The sequence below is a fragment of the Thalassophryne amazonica genome, chromosome 12 (assembly GCF_902500255.1).
Source record: "Thalassophryne amazonica chromosome 12, fThaAma1.1, whole genome shotgun sequence".
Classification (NCBI taxonomy): Eukaryota; Metazoa; Chordata; class Actinopteri; order Batrachoidiformes; family Batrachoididae; genus Thalassophryne; species Thalassophryne amazonica.
Window position 1 is genome coordinate 21726761 of NC_047114.1, and position 19230 is coordinate 21745990.

Sequence of the window (19230 nt, forward strand, 5' to 3'; positions counted from 1 at the left end):
CAACAAATCGTCAAATGTCCCTTGGCTGTTGAAATATAAATTAATAAAGAATAAAACAGTTTATAATAAAGAACAAACATAATTATTTCAAATGACATTGCTTTATCAAAATGCTGAGTTGCCATAAAACAACATTGAAACATATAAATGTTATAAAATATATGGTGAAAAAAGAGGTATTTCTGTTGCTGCAAATGAGCAATTAGCATAACCAATTAACCATAAAACCTAAATCAAAAACTGTAGCCTGACTCATTTTATGTGCAACATTCTCTGTATAACTTGTAAACTATGTGGTCATTTCACAATGACACATATGACTCATGTCTCTTTCTCTAAAATTGTATTGTAGGATTATTAGTTATTATTACTGTTACTACCTTAATGCTAACTTTAACATTGAAAACGCCATACACATGCTAACGCGTTAGCATTGGTGTTAGCATAAAATACATCTATCAACTGTTTCAGAAAACCACAACAGGTCAGTTTAACATAAAAAAGGTAAATATTCCTCACAGACATATGCTCTTAAGGGTTTTAGTGGAGAAAAATTAAGATAAAGCGAAATAAAACAAATGAAACCAACGAAGCAGCAGCTCGAAGCACTCCTTCATTGGTTCAAGATTCAAAGCAAAGCTGGGTTGATTATATGGAAGAAACGAAACATTTGCGGTAAAACAAATTTAGTTGACAACTATTTTAATAATCGATTTTAATCAATTAACTCGACTAGTTGTTTCAGCTCTATTACTGACTTTTAAAGGGCCGTGAAAGAGGCAAAATGCTGGTATTTATGTAATATCTCCAGCAACAGCCATCATCCCAGAGTGCTATGTAATGAAATTAACTCTGTTATTAACCCAGGCACCGCTGTTCTGGTTGATGTTTCACTCGCAATGTGTATTACATTTCTGCCCTTTTTTCTTGACAAGGTTGCTTCTATCAGGTGACTTACCAGCAGCAATTTGAATGCTAACCTGACTGATCCTCCGCCACACTATGCAATACTTCAGCAGTTTGAACTGGTCTTCTTCTCAGCTCTCACTAAAATAATGCAACTTATATGGCTACGACAGTATGCATGCTCTGATTGGCTGATTTCCAGTCTGATATGGGATATCAGACCGTTACCATGATAATTGGTCTGGATCGCGCATCAAATTTATGTCTTTGTTTACTATTTTCATGGCACGAAATAAAACTAAACAAAAAGGGAACAAAGAAATGAGCGACGAAGAGGACCATTCTCCAAGCAAATTTTCTGTATATGAACGAGTTTGAATTGGAGGAATTAACAGAAAACGAGCTTGAAGTGGACATGCAAAATGAAACCCAACAAGATGAAAACATAGCTCCGTACAGCCAAATAATGAACAAATTATTATCGAATAAACAAATTAACCTCCCTTGCTTGGTCTGTATGGGAATATCAAAACCGCGGTCTGATATTTTCCCGTACAGACCTCGCACTCGGTTAATGATTCTTTAATATGTAACACACAAAGTGCCGCTTGGACATTGTTCTGGCTAAAGTGTTAGTTGAAGTTTTCAATACTGTTGGTAATGTCTGCTGAGTAGTGGCGGCTCATGGAAAAAAAATCTTGGTGGGGTTGGTGTGCCAATAGATTTCCTTGCATCGTCCAGTACAGGTATTCAAATGAACATTCAGAAAATTGCTACAATTCCACAATAATCATTTAATGTCCTTCTCAAAATCAGCAGTTTCACAGATAAAGTTAATCATTTACATATTACAGTAGCAAATACAACACTCAAGTACTTGAGCAAGGAACATTTCACCATTTGACACCAATTACACACATAGTCACCATACTGTACTGCACTGCCATTATCTTCAGCCAAACAGATCTTAGGTTTCACAGTGACACCCCCTTAACAGAATAGAAAATATCACCAAATTTAGACTTTTTCAAAATATGGAAACATTCCTCAATTGACAAAAGAACATTATGTACATACTACAGTGCTCACATCACCTTCCAAAAAAGAGTGTGTGTGTGTGCGTGTGAGTGAATGAGTTGGGGGGTTCTAAGATGAGTGGGGGACTGAGTGATTGTATGAAAAGAGTGAGACTGTGTGTGTGTGTGTGTGTGTGTGTGTGGGGGGGGAGCAAAAATAAAACAGTTGGCCATAGCTTGACAATAGTTTTAAAATAACCAGTTTGACTGTAAAACCTGAATTGCAAGGTGTAATTTATTCGGAGTTCAGTGAAATAATTAAAAAATGTTTTTAAATTTCACAAAATTGAGGTAATAATTTGCATGAACATTATTGAGTGGAATGGAGGCAGAATAAAGAAGCAAGAATAACTTAAATTAAATAATTCAGCTAACTAGTAACACCAAAATCTTTAAATTAAATTGGTTAAAATTAATTAACAGTGTATAGGACAAAGCAAATTAAGTATACAAAACCACTTAATTGCTTTGCTAAACTTGAGTTAGTCTGACTATAAGCATCTTGTGTGTACTCAGTTGTGGCTGAGTTAAAATTTCTTTAAAAAAAACATGCAAATTGCTATTTTGGGGGGGGGGGGGGGGTTGTTTGTTTTTGTTTTTTTAAGATGAGCAAATCATTTGTTTTAGACTGTGGAATACTTCAAAGAATATTTCACTTCTGTGGGCTGATCCTCATGATATGTAAACTGAAATAAAGTTGAAACTACTCCTGTATTTTATGACCAAAATGCCAACATGGCTGCGGCTTTGAACGCTGTTACAAACAGCCCCGGTCAACCCTAACTGTTGTAACTGGTCCACTGTACCAATAAAGATCACAGCGTTGACCCCCTAAAACAAACAAACATCACTCATTCATTTTATCTTAAATTTTCATCCTCATCTCCACACCAGGAGCAACATTTGGGAGTAAATCCTAACAGCTCGTGGGCTCACCTGAGCTGAAGTGGGATCCGAAGGCAAATCTGCAGCTGAAAACCATCGAGGACATAACGGGAGCAGTATTGTAAAGTCCAAAAGTTCTTCAGCTTACTCCAGCAAAACACACGGAGACAAAAAATAAATATAACCCAAACGTCTGTGGGGTTTTTGTTTCCGCCAAAAACAGAAGCACTTTGATAAATCCAGGGGCGACCCAAGCCATTAAATTTGGCCATGCTGATTGGCCAAATATTTATTATTTTTCCTTAGCAACATACACAATTGGTTATTTCGCTGCACTTCAAGGGGCTGATGAGTGAGTGCCCAAGAAGAGAAATGATACGTTCTGTGTTTCTGTCAGTGGAAATGCACTGTTGAATGAGAGTCATTTGGTGGGACTGTTCTTTTAATAATTCTGATTACTTGTAGGCACATAGTATTAAGTAAAACTGAAACTGATAATACTTTTTAAAAATATATATTTTATAATTTTTCCCATCCACATCTGGAAGAGCGGTGCCCCAGCGCCCCCTATGGGCCAGCTGCCACTGCCACTGTATCATCAATGGGCTGTGTGCACGTCGGAACGTGACGTAACTTCCGCTGAGATGTCAGGATGGTTGTAAACATCCGGTGCCGGTAGCCTTAGCAAGAAAGCCGGCACTTTGGTGCTCGTTAGCCGCGTACTTGTACTTCTGCTTCTACCTAAATTTACATGTCATGTTTTCCGTTTACATGTTCTAGGCAAACATGACATGTAAACGGACAAAGTTATCGTTTCAGCAACGCACAGATAGTCGGGCTAATCACACTGCTGTGTGCCATTCTGCACAGCATCAAGTAGGTGCAATTCTCTACTGAGTTTCCACAATTTTCCAAAGGACTCGGAACTGCAGAAACAGTGGGTTGTTAAGATCAGGAGAGACCATTTTATTATCACAAGTACTTCCCGAGTGTGTTCGCGACACTTTGTCACTGCTGATTTGATCGAGCCTCCCACTTCTGCTGGATGACGACGACTACGTTCTGGAGCTGTTCCTCTGCTTTTCCATTGGAATAACTATACTATCCCAATGCCACGACCTGGAGTATGGGAAAGAACAGAGCGTCCACTCAACACCGACCCAACAGAGATGCAGACTGAACCTGATGATGATGACCCATGGCCCCATGGACATGACTACTGCGCTACTTCAGAGCCTGCCGCACTTGATCTCTCCCTCAATGAGAGTGATGAGCTACGCGAGGAGATATCAAGGCTCTGGAAACAAATCGAGGAGATAACCATTAGCAGCAAGTTCGGTTTGGAGCGGTTTTCTACCTCTGATGAGGATATACGATTCTATACCAGGTAAATAAAATATCCACCATGTCTGACTCCATAGAGCAATACGCTAGGGCTTAAAACAATATTTGTGTGTGTGTGTGGTCCAGGTACTGACCATAGCCCATTTCTTAAATGTCCCTAAGATAAGATAGTACTTTATCCCATAGGAAATTCAAGAGTTGTATAATTTGTTACGGTTGTTTTGTCATTATCAGAGATGCCAAATGGACCAAATGGCCTCACCTGCTTATTGATTCCATCTCAGCTACTCACCTGCATCTGGCTACCAACATCTTTGCCTATGATTAACAAAGTTGTTAATGTGATGTAAGAGCAAGGGTAAAAAAGGTAGCACTTGTGTTGAATGAACTTTTGGACATGTTCAACAGAACTTTGAACGTTGACACTGAACAGAACTTGTGCCATTTTAACCAGTCCTACTCTCAGCTGATGTGGCGCATCTGTTTTCCTCAGAAATGTAGCAGTGGGCCCTCACCGTTACCTCGTTGGCCTTGTTTTTGCCTGATACTTCAATCAACTATATAAATATACAAAAATGGGCATTTCTACAAACATGGTTAACCTGAAACAGGATGGTTATTTGGTTCGTGACCAAAAAACAACAGTCAAGTGCTAGCTCCCACCTCAGGCTAACTTCAATTAGCATCAGCGACTTACCTTCAAAATTGCAAAGGTAGGACGATACGTAAAACTTGAAACCTTTTTCAAGTTTATTCTGCGGCGTTGTACTTGATGCTCTGACGATACGATGCACATCATTAACAGTGAACTTCGGTAATTCCAAGAGACACCGGGTGAACACTGGCTCAGCCATAACACCGACACTTCCGAAACCGGAAACAGAGTACCATCCTAGCAACAAACGAGGAAGTGATGCATGCACCAAGCACATTCTTCCCTCAGTTTTGGCTCACTGCCAGCTGCCTTAAAGTGGATATGATACTTAAAGACACCATAGTCTTATTACCTGTAACAAAGGTTATATAATTCGGTCAACCTAAGCGTTTTGGGAAAATGGACGCAGTTCTCCCATTATATATAACATTTTAACGTCCCGCCACTGAAAAATGTGCACGCCCCGTGACCAGCTTCCCGCGCAGCACCAACCCTGAAATACGTCACTACATGTAGACCTAGACGGCTTGTGTGCCTGGCGGCCGTTGTTTACACTTTTATTAGCGGCAGAAACTTTGATTAAACACAGCTCTCAGGGACTTGTTTGTCGATATGCCTGACCAGTGTGTCGCAGTATATTGCACAAACACAAGGGCGAAAGGTTTTAGCCTTTTCAAGTCCAGGCAGATTGATCAAAAGCTGCGGTGTTGTGTGATGCACGAAATGTCCGGCTGCCGCTCGCTCCGCTCGCACACTCACATTTGCTCCTGACAGCAGACACTTTCCTCTACCGTCTCCATGTTCTCGCACCGCTCACAGGAACACATAAAATGTCAACCCCAAATAAAATGTTCACAATAATCTTGAAATGGTCAAGGAACTTACGTAGTAAACATGACGGTGGCACGTAAACACGGCGGTGGCATGTTCAGTGTTGTTTTCAGCGATCTTTTTCGAAACCTTCGCCGTTTATTTCCTATTCTTTCGTGAAAATAACATAACTAAACACGGATGAATGCAATGCCAGGCACTCAAAAATGGCAAAAACCCAAAGGTAATGACAGTGGTCCACAAGTAATAGCTACACTATCACGGCTCCGGAACAATAACAAAGGCAGTAAACAGACGTTTGAATCGAAAATGCTATACAGTAATTAGAGTGTTATAAACAGCAGCAACAAAAATCAAAGCCTACCTTACCATTCCATATTCTGCAGCCTTTCAAAATCCATCGGAATTGGCACGTCTCTTGCCTCTGCTTTGGCTCCGCCATAAACACTGTCTGCATTATTTTCGCTGCCAGAATGCTCCTGTTTGAATGTTCGTCCGAAAGATACGGCTCCAATCTGTAGGGTCTTATCACTGCTGCAACATCCACAGGATCCGAGTCAGAAATAATCTACACTTGAACAGGAGTCAGAAAAGTTCTTGATCTCGTCACTGTCCATGCTGAGGTCCATCTGTTCCTGTTGTTAATCTAACAGACAAAGATGGGACTCTACATTCTGTGACGTCACGGCATCACGTGACCGCTGATGGAACGCTACCAGCGCACTTTCCAAGAAATACACTTTTGAGAAACTGTACAAACTTTATTTCTTTAATAATTAAAACCACTTTCAACTTACTATACTGTATGTATATTTTGATATTTATATCAGTTTTACCTAATTTTTTAGGTGTCATATCCACTTTAAAACATACTTATGGTTTGACAACTTCTTAAAAAGCCTCATCTGGTCTCTTCTATTTTATCTAATTTTAGACCTGTTTCCCACTTGCCTTTTCTCTAAGGATTTAGAGAAAGTTGGTTTTTTTTTATCCAATTGCAGTCATTTTTAAGAAAGCAATTCTCTTTTTGAAAAATTCCCATCTGTTTTCGGGTTCCATCATAGAGTCTGCTTTGTTAAAGGTACATAATTACTTTGCTTTGTCTGTGGTTGAAATATGGTATGTGTTACAAGAGTTGCTAGATCTCACAGCAGTCTGTGATATTGTGGACCACGCAGTCCTCTTATCCCACCTGAGCCAATATATTGGCATCCACGGCACTGCACTTACATGGTTCTCTTCTTTCCTGATTGACTAAAGTTTTTCTGTCATGGTTGGTGATATGTCCTCCTCTAGTGTTTCTCACTCTTGCGGGGTACCACAAGGTTTGATTCTTGACCCTACACTGTTCTCCCTTTATATGCTACCACTTGAGTCAATTATTGCTAAGCATAATCTATTGTTCTATCTTATCTATGCACGCAGATGATGATCATACACTCAACAAAAATATAAACGCAACACTTTTGGTTTTGCTCCCATTTTGTATGAGATGAACTCAAAGATCTAAAACTTTTTCCACATACACAATATCACCATTTCCCTCAATTCCCTGCGAATCACTGCTTTGATTGGTTCAAGGTTGAAAGCAAAGCCGCGCTGCAGAAAAGTTGATTACAGACCCGCTGCAGGTCTGTAATCAATGTAGAGAAATGATCATTTTCCTGACAAACACCCCACAAGTGCACAACTGCAAAAAAAGCCTACCGGACATGTCTCATGACAAATCGGCCTGACTTTGTTGCAGTCACTAGTAATCAGTGGTGTCTCTGGGTGAAAACAGGACTTTTTTCGTGTGTGTGTGTGTGTTTTTTTTTTTTTGTAACGAGTAACGGCATGGTGCATAGAAAATGTAACGGAGTAGAAGTATGCAATTAAGGTCGGAAATGTAGTGAAATAAAAGTGAAAGTAAGCTGAATTTAAAAAACTCAAGTAAAGTACAAAGTCTCCCAAAACTTAAGTACAGTAGTGAAGTATTTTTACTTCGTTACTGTACAACACTGTCGTGGGGTAACATTTGACAGACAAATTGAGACAATAGTCAGATCCTGCTTTTTGTCAGTTGTGCCATTTGGGTGCCCTAAGCACAAATGCTTTCTGGTGCCCTCCTCCCCCCTTCTGAAATGAACAGTAATTCAGAATTTGTCAGTGCAGTTCTCCTTATTTCCAAAATAACTTCTCAATACTTAAGATTAAATTAATATTGAGTTATTATTTTAATTATTTATGAATGTTTTGAAAACGGCTGCAAATAATTTTGCATTAACAATGGCACTGAACATGACAAATAAATAAATATGAAATTTAAAATAAATAAGTACACCACCATTATTTAAAAATGTAATTAATAACTACAATCTGTAGTTAGTTAAATAATTAAACTCCTCTCAGAAAAAAAGTTTCATGTTTCAGCTTTTTACACAGGATTTTGTGCTTTTCTCCAATTTATATCATTGTCAATTCAATTCTCTTTATATTTTTGGACTATTTCATGGACAAAGCATAAAATCAATGTAAATTTTCACAAATATTTGACATTTTACACACTAAATTATTTCTGAAAAAAAATCAGAGTAATAATGAAAATAATCAGCAGCTGCAGCATTAAACAATACAGAACTAAAACATTTAGCAGGATCTAAATCGTGATTTTGAAATAAAATCCTCAATTATACAGCAGTTAAGGCTTATTTAACATCAGTGAGCATAAGTGTGAATTTAATCACATGTGAAATTTAAAGCATCAAGTGTTTCAGAGCCCTGGCTGTAAACAAAGGATCATTCAGCTCTCTGTAGCCTAATTCCAGAAAACATGATTCAAAAAATGATCCGGGTGAGGACACATTAGATGAAGTGATGTAGTGGCTTAAAAAAACATACTCTGGATGTAGTTTTTACATGAAAAACAACAGAAAAAAAACCCTCACTAATCTTCCAAATCATACTTACGCTCTCCTGAAATGTTAAAGATGAGAACAGCGCAGTTTTCTTCTTAAAAAAAAAACTGGCAGCATTCCAATGTGGCAACTGATTCCGGTGCACAGTCCGGATCATTACCTGCATGATTGATCAGTCCATGCGTGCGATTCTCCCAGACTGGGAGAAGACGAGAGGAGAGCCCCACACTGTCTGCAAAGATTTATAGATATGTGTTTCTTGTGATTGTTTTCTTGGTTCTCTTTTCAGATTTTCCAGAGTCTAAAACTGCTTTTGATGATTTGTCTGGAGAGAGCAAACTAGAGACAACACCTCTCACCTTTCTCAAATATGCTTCTGAAAGCTGTCTTCTGCACTCAGGTGAGATGGCCAATGCCAGACAGACACACACAAAAAACCAAATCACAAAAAAGTTGGGACGATATGCACATAAAAAAAAAAATGCAGTAATCCTTATAGGGTTCGACATTTACAGTTGTCCATTTGTCCACCACAACTAGAAATTCTCTGGAGGTATGCCGATGCTTTGCATCAGTTGTCCACCTAAACTGTACTTGGAGTGGCCTGTCAGTATGATTGAATATATGGATGTCCCAATCTGCCCGAATCCTGAGTCAGTATTTTTTGTTTGTTTGTTTGTCTTCTGTTGTTATCCCCTGCTGGCTGAAGGCCCGAAGGGGGGTTATGTCGTGGCGTTGTCCATCCATCTGCCTGCCTATCTGTCCGTCCGTCCCAAAAAGGATATTATGAGAAATGATATATAATGTTTATTTTAAAGGGTCCCTGCCACGCTATGATGTTTTTACATATTCTTGAAGAATAAAAAAAGCTTTTTCCACATGTTGTCTTTGTTTTTTTTACCATAAAATACACTGAACAAGTATTTAGACATTTCGTTACTCATCTGAGAATTTGAATTTACCGCCTCTGAGTTGACCTACTTTTTCGCTGCGACGGATGTGACGTCATTCGAGTAGATGTCTTGCAACGCGGCTCTGTTTACCAACACGGCAGACACGGACAGCGAAGGCATAGTGCGCGATTATAGCGAAGATTTAAGTGACATATCGATTGTTTTTGAAGAAGATGAGGTTTCTGATGAAAGGAAGCCAGCAGCAGCGTTGAGGAGGACGATATAAGCTGCTGAATGGTTTGTTCACTCACCACCTCTTCTTATAAATGATCATTTATTCCTGGCACGGTGTGTTTGTGTATGAAAAAAAATATTTGAGCAGCACAGTGTGCTTAAACTCAGGAGTTTGTTCTAAAATCACTGAAAATAAAGTTTCTGTACATTCTGTATATATTTAATTGTTTATGTCAGTTTCTTGTGATTGCTAATTCTTCACTTTTTATTCAAAGCAAACGATTGCAAATCTTTCTCTGAAAAGCTGTAGACCCACATGGGATGGGGGGAAAAGATTTCTAAATAAAAGAATTTTACTTCTATATCTTTTGTCAAATTTTGTCAGGCATAATATTGTAAAAAATGTTTATGCTAAATGGAGACTTACCTGTCTAAAATACACATACAGAACATCTGTAATCATAAATTGTATCACATCTAATCTACTTTGAAAGAACAGACGTCTGAACAAAAAACAGGCTGTTCAGTTTACATGCATATGGAAAACACAAAAATGTCAATGTTCTGTTTTTGTTCAGGTGCTCATGTGAACACAGTCAGTCGATGCCACTCGTGATCGAGTCTCCTTCTCATATCAGGGTCAGCTTTGCAGGTAAGTTGTCTATGTTATCTCAATAACACCCTAAATTTCAAACAGCATTTTGTAATGTGTATATAAGCAGTGTTTTTATTAATGTTGTTTTAACTTCTGTTTTAGGACTTTGGTGGCAACCCTTCATTTTAATGAAAATGTAGGGAGACAACAAAAGCAGACAAAGCAAGAGACCACGGTTCAGAATATACTTTCCTTAGTGGATTCACAGTGAGAAAGTTAGCCACCTATCCAACATGTGATATGTGGAAAATGGAAAAAAAACAAACAAATTTGTATATTTTTATATACGTAGCATGATAAAATGAATAAAAATACAATTTCACATAAGTTTCACATTGTTTCATTCAAATAAGAAGTGTTTTACAATTTGTTAAACACAACAAAAAGCACGTCCGTGTTGGAAACCATTCGGAAGATTCAGACGGCTTTCGGTGGCTTTTCATTCGAGTGAGTATCTGAGAAATTGTGTAATAGCTGGGCATGTCACAACTTGTCCTGTGAGACTTCCAACACGGACGTGCTTTTTGTTGTGCGCCATGAGCGGCTCCATCCCAACGTGCGAATTCCTCCGCACCTTTTTCATTACAAAATCTCCTTTAACAGTGGAATGTGCCGCAAAAGTGCTGATGTACACCTCTTCCACAATTTCTCTGGTAGTCAGACGACGTCCCGGATCAACACAGCCTTCACTTTGGAAATGATCTGGTCGTTTCAGCCTGTCAATGGCCGCTCGGAGCGCGGCGCGCCCTGTGCCGCTGTGGGCCGTCTTTAATCTGGTTGTAATGATCCTTAATCTGTGTGACGCCCAGAGTATCTTCACCGAAAGCCATCTGAATCTTCCGAATGGTTTCCACCTGGCTATCTCTCACAGTTTCTGGAAAAATTTGATTCAGCGCTGCTCCAATCGCTCAGCCATTTTCCTGACAATGAAAATCCGATGAGAGGGGTGGACCAGTCATCACTCAAAGCCTGCCCACAGGCGAATGACGCAAGGGACAGGAGTGAAAAAACTCACGCATGCGCACGAAGGTTCAAGCTTGGCTGATGCAAGCGCACATGATTCAAATCCATATAGTTTGTTAAAAAAATAAAAAGGTCGGATAGTTTTCTAACAGACCTCGTATGTGAAACTTTATTATATGTGCAACTTATTGCTTCACAATAGACCAGTGTGTCAGATATTTCAGATCAAAGACCTCTTATAAAAAAAAAACAAAACATGCACATCATCTAACTCCACAAATGTGCAAAAACTGTAGGAAGCATATATTGGAAGTCAATTTAAGGTGGGACTGTAACTCAGCACAAAGAGATGCCCTGTTTTCAAAAATCTGAACTTTTTCATTCAAGGGTTTGATTTTTCAGGTCACATGAATGATTAAATCAATCTTGATTCACTGCTTCTACTCCATTCACTTCTCACGTCATTAGTCACAGTCTGAAATGAAACTTAATAAAGAAATTTTCTGATGATTAGCCATGCTTAAGCTGCATTTGCATCTCCCTGGCAACTGGCAAAGCAGTTTGTTGATAACAATGACAACTCTGTGACATCATACACATGGTTCCCCAGTCAACCTCTGGTTTAAATTATGCAGCTAAAATGCACTAATAAACTTTACATAAAAAAAAGTGCACTTATCCAATTCGGTCAACATAATAGAGTACCTCTGTTGTCCTGAAAGCTTTTCTGCTTGTTCTGGGCGATTCAACAATTCTGTGAGGTCAACCGGGTTGGGAGTATAATGGCTTTATAAATTTTCAAAAAATGATGCATTGACGTGTATTTTCAAAAGAGACCTTGTGGAGGAGTGCCAAGAGTGGTATAATTTACAGTTTACAGTCAAATTATTTATTTAATTATATTGGTAGGAAATGGGCAATTTTCAAGTTGCGCCGGTATCTTGAAACCGAGACTTCGGTTAGTGAGCCTCTAGCACGTGTGTTTGGCATCATTAGAAACAACAGCTCAGCTGTCAAATTTCCAGGGAGTGAAATGGCCACTGGAGGCGAATTACATGCCGTATCGGTAATGAATTTTTTGTTGTTGTTGAGCCACATGAATGAGAAGGAGTGCTGCAGTGGTGTGAATGTCGATGTAAAGACCCGGTTACATGGCACTAACGAAGGACAACAAAGCCAAAACTAAACAAGAAATCTAGGCTTACATTGACTTTCGGAGACATCGTTTAACCAGCGTCCAGCTTTGTTACTGTAGCTGGGGCTTCGTCAGAATTTTCAAAGTGTTGAAAAATGTGAATGAATCCCGACGACAACTTCAATTTGTCCGTATTCCGGTTTGCTTTCTGTCTTGACAGTTTCTCATCGTTTGCTTAGTTCCCGTACCGTCAGCATTCCGTTTGACTGTCGTCCAACTTTGTCCAACCTCCCACGTCCGACGTCTTGCACAAACCTTGACGATATCCCTAACCAGAAAGAGTTGTGATGTCGTCATGCATGCGTGTAGGTGCTGGTCTAGCGGCAACTTGAAAATCATCCATTGACGTTTGTGTCTCGGTAACAATTTCACTCTGAGTGGACAATGATCAGATCTCTTAGGGGCCACACGGGGACATAAAGCTTTGCCAGAATCTGATGTGAGAGTAATGTGAAGTAAATCTCTCGTAATGTTTTTGACTTTATGGTCCACATTGGACATATAACATCAGTTGTTTTGATTCAGTGACTTACAACCTGAGATGCAAATACTTTCATTCTAGTAGCCCCAGTTTTGATGGTTTGTTCAAAAATTTGTTTAAAATATACATTTTTTTTGCTTTATCCCCCAAGGAAAAAAAAAAATCCCCCTTGAAAACATAATGTTTCATGGAATATTGGTTTCAGTTTCATTCAGTTTCAGTTACATACATAGATCTACACATCATCATGGCCTTTTAAATAATATACTATTTAAAGCACGCATATGTGCACTCATAAGTTTTCAATTTTTCAACATTCTACAGGATGGACTTTTAGCCTAATGCCCTCAGATGCTTTGATGACAACATTACTCATTTCACAAACATCACAAATTTCATTTTGTTATCAGCTGGCAAGCATATAAAAATTTGTCTCAATTGCCAAGCAGACTATTTACTCAATTTATTTTCGCGCTTCTTTCAGTAACTATAGGTATGTATTTTGAAACTTCCAAAAATGATATTAGAATATAATTATATTATCCTATTATAATTATATTTGATCATTGCATTCTATTGAAAATTGTTAAGAGACTCTAAGCTTTAATTTGGTACCACAAAGTTTTACTTTTGCATCAATATGAAATGACTGCTGGATCAGGTACCCCACTTTTGTTATGAAGTGGCATAGAGGAGGGGAAAAAATAAAGCAAAATTTCAGGTGTAGTTTGCCAGCTGGCACATTAGAAACCAGAGCCTTGATTTTATCTGTTTTCCTGTTTTACAAGCCTTCTCTACACCGCTCCAGTGTGACAATGTGAATTGGGATGTATTCTCCATACAGCATGGTCACTCAGTTTTTGAGAACTGACTACTTGACACACATTTACCATGCAGTACCACACTGTTTGTATTTCTTAATGATTGAAGTAAATTGAGTCCAAGATATATTCAGTGACTTGGTTAATGTTCATTTATCATCCCCTGACTGGACTCAAGAAAACATTCTGTAAAAGTAATGATTTAATATTAAGCTTCAAGCATTGAGTTACATTTTACTGACATGGGTGTGAAAAAAATCTCAGGAAACCCATTTTTTAGATATCTTTCATTTTTGTGGCATTATTAGCAGAAAATAGTTGGCTTTTGATCTATAACCTTTCTGTAGTCATGAAAATATGTTTTTATTAAAAAAAAGTACAAATATATGGTGAAAATCGCATGAAATTACTGGGTTTTTTTTTGGGGGGGGGGGGGGGGGGGGTTGAGAATTTCAGAGAATGCCACCTATTTTGCCCTGTTACACATTTTCTATTTATATAGGCACTCAAAACTTTTGCATGGAACTCACAAACCATATTTGAAATTTCAAAACTCCAGTTTTTAGGTATTCCATACAGTTTGTCTAAGAAAATCATTGCCAAATGACAAACAAGCAAAGTTAAAAAGCACAACAAAATTTAGACATTGAAGCCAAAAGCGGAACTTCTAATACTTGTCTACTCCAAATTATTCATGATAAAATTGAGATATTTCACACAAACATTGTGAACATATGTTAATACACAAAATAATAAATTTTTATCTATTTCTAAATACAGCGTGCTTATGTCACAAAGTAGACAGCCAGCCATATCAGAAGTTGAATGCGTGAAAAAATACTGCCCTGTGTAAAAATAAATAAATAAATAAATAATAATAATCTCAAACGATTTTCATCCTAGCTCAATGAAAACCATATCTTTCCATTGCCAAATATATGTCAATGAGATTGTATTTAGATTTCTGTATCTCGTGTATTTTTTGAGATTTTTTTTTTTTTTTTAGAAAGACCTTCATAGTGGTGCTGTAGAGGTATTTTTGAAAACATGGTGTATGTCATGAGAGTTTAGATCTATTTCTGAAACAGATATATCTATCACCAGGAATGATGTTCCTGCTCACTACAGAAAAAAAAAAAAAAAACACTGCTCAGGTCAACCAATGATACTGTCATTGTGCAGTGGTATGGAAATGGAACCTTCAGCAGGATTAGGTCTTCAAATGTTGATCTCCTAGCTGAGAATAGAGTTGATTCAAGCAGGGCTTCTCGCAATGAAAATACATTGCACCTCTACCATATGGCACTGTCTGAGCTGAGACAGGACTAAAATGTTAAGAATATTGTAGAATTTCAAGAAAATAAGTTAATATGTTTTGATGAATTTAGTTTAAGCAACCTATGGTGAGACTGCTGTCTCATAGGTCTGTAAAATTTAGTTACTGCCAAGGTTAGATATAGCTTCGGTTAAGTTCACATAACTTTTTGGATAAAGATTTTGTATTAATTCTTTCGATTATATATTGATAAGTATTTTGTTCAGCTAGAAACAGTATTTTTATTGTGTTATAAGAAGGTTTATTTTTTGGCTTCTATGTCAGTAAACTGTAACTTGGTACTTGAACCACTGGAATATCACGCAGGCCTTTCATTCAGGAATGGATGTATATTAACAAATGAAATTAAGCTGACCACACAACACACGCAATATCTTGGGCTCGTACTGTCTGCATTGATATAGAAGTCACACGAAATATCAAGATCACTCTGGTTTTTGTTTTTCCTGTAATTTCCAGATGTATTTTTTTCTGATTTGGGGTTGTATGTCTTGACAGACCTACGGCAGATGTTGGTGAGTAAAGAAGAAATACACCCTGAACAGCAGGACAGGAATCTGATTGTTGACCAGAAATACATTAAAGAGGAACAAGAGGAACTCTGGACAAGTCAGGAAGGAGAGCAGCATCACAAGGTGGAGGAGGCTGACATTCCAGAGTTACCTTTCACTGTTGTCCTTGTGAAGTGTGAAAATGCTGAAGATGAACCACAGTCACGGGTTCATCAAAACCTAAATGAGAACAAAAATGCAGGACCTCTAATCAGCAGCTCAACTGTACGTAGAACACTGACAGCCAAAATTGATGGAGAGGACTGTGGAGGACCACATCTAGGCAGTAACCTCAATCCATATAGTTGTTTACAACCAAATATTAAGAGCAGCCATTCAGACAGTTGTGAAACAGATGATAATGGCGAAGGAAAGCACATCAAGGAACATTTTTCAGGTATTAACTGTCTGAAAAACTGTGACGCCTCTGGTGTTGATAGCAGGGGTAATTCCTCTGAAGGTGGAAAAGCACTGGGTCACTTTTCAAAGCAACATGGGAGAATTCAAGCAAATGAGAAACATGCTAGCCCTCCTGAGTGGGCTAAATTGTGCAGACGAAAGGGCTATCTGACCATAAAGAGAAGTCATACAGCAGGTAAAATGTTTGGCTGCTTTGACTGTGGTAAAAGATTCAATGATGAAAGTGATCGGAACAGACATAGGAAAATTCATGCAGGACAGAAACCATTTTGCTGTTGTGAGTGTGGAAAAAGGTTTCGAGATAAAAACAGCCTGAGCAGGCACATGACAATTCATACAGGGGAAAAACCATTTGGCTGCTGTGATTGTGGTAAAAGATTTGGGGTAAAAAGCAATCTGAGCAGCCACATGAGAATTCATACAGGGGAAAAACCGTTTAGCTGTGTTGAGTGTGGTAAATGTTTTCAAGATAAAAACAATATGAACATACACATGAGAATTCACACAGGAGACAAACCGTTTGTCTGTTCTGAGTGTGGGAAAAGATTTCGAGGAAAAGACCATTTAAACAGCCACAAAAGAATTCATACAGGAGACAAACCATTTGGCTGTTCTGTGTGTAGTAAAAGATTTCGTGGTAAAACCCATTTGGACAGACATCTGATAAGTCATACACGAGAGAAACCGTTTGGATGTTCTGAATGTGGTAAAAGATTTGGAGGAAAGGTTGAGGTGAATGCACATATGAGAATTCACACAGGAGAGAAACCATTTGGCTGTGTAGTGTGTGATAAAAGATTTCGTCAAAAAGGCCATCTGGACGGCCACATGAAAATTCATAAAGGAGAAAAACCATTTGGCTGTTCTGTATGTGGTAAAAGATTTCGAAGAAAAGGTGACATGAACAGACACGTGAGAATTCATACTGGAGAGAAACCATTTGGCTGTTTTGTGTGTAATAAAAGATTTGGAGATAAACGTGGTCTGAACTGCCACATGAGAACACATACGGGAGAGAAACCATTTGGCTGTTCTGTGTGTGGTAAAAGATTTGGAGATAAAAGTGGTCTGAACAGACATGTGAGAATACATACAGAGCAGGTGGGTTAGGAGTTCTAGTGGACACTTGCCTTGAGTGTCCTCTATCCCACTGTGAAGAGGGTTTGCGGGGAGAGATCTCTATGAGGACGTGTCAATGAAAACCAACCCCAGCTAAAAACTCCACAAAGCAAATATGAAAAAGTCTGAAAATGATCAGTTGTACTGGCTGGATGTCTCCCAGGATAAAAAGGTCCCCAAATTTTGCTTAGGCACCAGGGTGTGTAAGGAGAGCAATGGTGCAACTTCTCCCAGTGCTGTGGGGAATGATCTCTCCTGCAGGAGCACTCAACTGGATGATCCACCAGATCAGCATAGTTCTGATCCTGGACTCCAGCAACAGCAGCCTCAAAGGGCCAAAAGAAATTTACGAAACTACGCCACTGTAAATTGGACCATTGAGGAGAAGAAAAAGATCTTTTACTGCTTTGCTTACTCAAGGCATGAGAAGTGGGGCAGGAGGGAAAAGGCAGTATTTGTGGAGAATATTTTTCAAAATCCCAGTCTAGTCTACAGAAATATGGCAAAGGGCACAATAGAAGTACAATGGCTACCCAAGAGAGAAGACGTTGACAGATTCTGGAGACCACTTTTTGAAGACCCTAAACAGCACCAGGAGGCAAAGTGGATTGAAATAATAAAACAGAAAAACAAAGACAAACAGCAAATACCAGCAACTATAATAACTGAAGAAGTGATAAATAAAATTCATGATTACAGTAACTTTAAGGCACCTGGCATTGATAAAGTCCCAAATTTTTGGTTGAAAAGGCTGACAGCATTGCACCACCACTATATGCACCAAAATACTGAATGGAGAAGAGGACACACCAGACTGGCTAATGACTGGGAACACAAGCCTACTACCAAAAACCAAGGAAACATAACTACTCAATAAGTACAGACCCATCTGCTGCCTAACAACAACATATAAATGGCTGACAAGAATCATAGATGATGCCATTTATGAACATCTGGACACTGGTGGATACCTGGAAAATGAACAAAAAGGTTGCAAAAGGAAAAGATTGGGAGCTAAAGACCAGTTAGTGATAGACAAAGCTATCATGGAGGACAGGCAAAAGAGGAGGAGAAACCTCAGCATGACCTGGATTGATTATAAAAAGGCATTTGACAGTGTGCCACACACCTGGATTAGGAGGTGCTTAGAACTTTATAATATCAATGAGGGAATAAGATCTTTGATGAGGGCCCAGATGAGTAGGTGGAGCACCACCATCACCTTAAATCATAAAGAAGGACAAATAATAATGTCAGACATAAAAGTGCAGAGAGGCATATTCAATCAATCAATCAATCAGTTTTATTTATATAGCGCCAAATCACAACAAACAGTTGCCCCAAGGCGCTTTATATTGTAAGGCAAGGCCATACAATAATTATGTAAAAACCCCAACGGTCAAAACAACCCCCTGTGAGCAAGCACTTGATGACAGTGGGAAGGAAAAACTCCCCCCTAACAGGAAGAAACCTCCTGCAGAACCAGGCCCAGGGAGGGGCAGTCCTCTGCTGGGACTGGTTGGGGCTGAGGGAGAGAACCAGGAAAAAGACATGCTGTGGAGGGGAGCAGAGATCAATCACTAATGATTAAATGCAGAGTGGTGCATACAGAGCAAAAAGAGAAAGAAACACTCAGTGCATCATGGGAACCCCCCAGCAGTCTAAGTCTATAGCAGCATAACTAAGGGATGGTTCAGGGTCACCTGATCCAGCCCTAACTATAAGCTTTAGCAAAAAGGAAAGTTTTAAGCCTAATCTTAAAAGTAGAGAGGGTGTCTGTCTCCCTGATCCGAATTGGGAGCTGGTTCCACAGGAGAGGAGCCTGAAAGCTGAAGGCTCTGCCTCCCATTCTACTCTTACAAACCCTAGGAACTACAAGTAAGCCTGCAGTCTGAGAGCGAAGCGCTCTATTGGGGTGATATGGTACTATGAGGTCCCTAAGATAAGATGGGACCTGATTATTCAAAA

General features: G+C 38.9%; 1 protein-coding gene across 1 annotated transcript; it reads left to right on the forward strand.

Annotated features, from left to right (window-relative positions):
• Positions 1-3976: 3976 nt before the first annotated feature.
• Positions 3977-17444, forward strand: LOC117521168 (gastrula zinc finger protein XlCGF57.1-like). Its single transcript, XM_034182520.1, has 3 exons — positions 3977-4205; positions 8884-8994; positions 15671-17444. The coding sequence occupies exons 1-3, from the start codon at positions 3977-3979 to the stop codon at positions 17251-17253; spliced, it is 1923 nt and encodes a 640-aa protein (XP_034038411.1). The 3' UTR covers positions 17254-17444.
• The last annotated feature ends 1786 nt before the right edge of the window (positions 17445-19230 follow it).

Excerpts from the sequence above, each read along its gene's own strand:
- LOC117521168 (XM_034182520.1), top strand. The coding sequence starts at position 3,977 with ATGCCACGACCTGGAGTATGGGAAAGAACAGAGCGTCCACTCAACACC. Across the intron at positions 4,206-8,883 it reads AACCATTAGCAGCAAGTTCG|ATTTTCCAGAGTCTAAAACT; the intron begins GTTTGGAGCGGT and ends TTCTCTTTTCAG. Across the intron at positions 8,995-15,670 it reads AAGCTGTCTTCTGCACTCAG|ACCTACGGCAGATGTTGGTG; the intron begins GTGAGATGGCCA and ends ATGTCTTGACAG.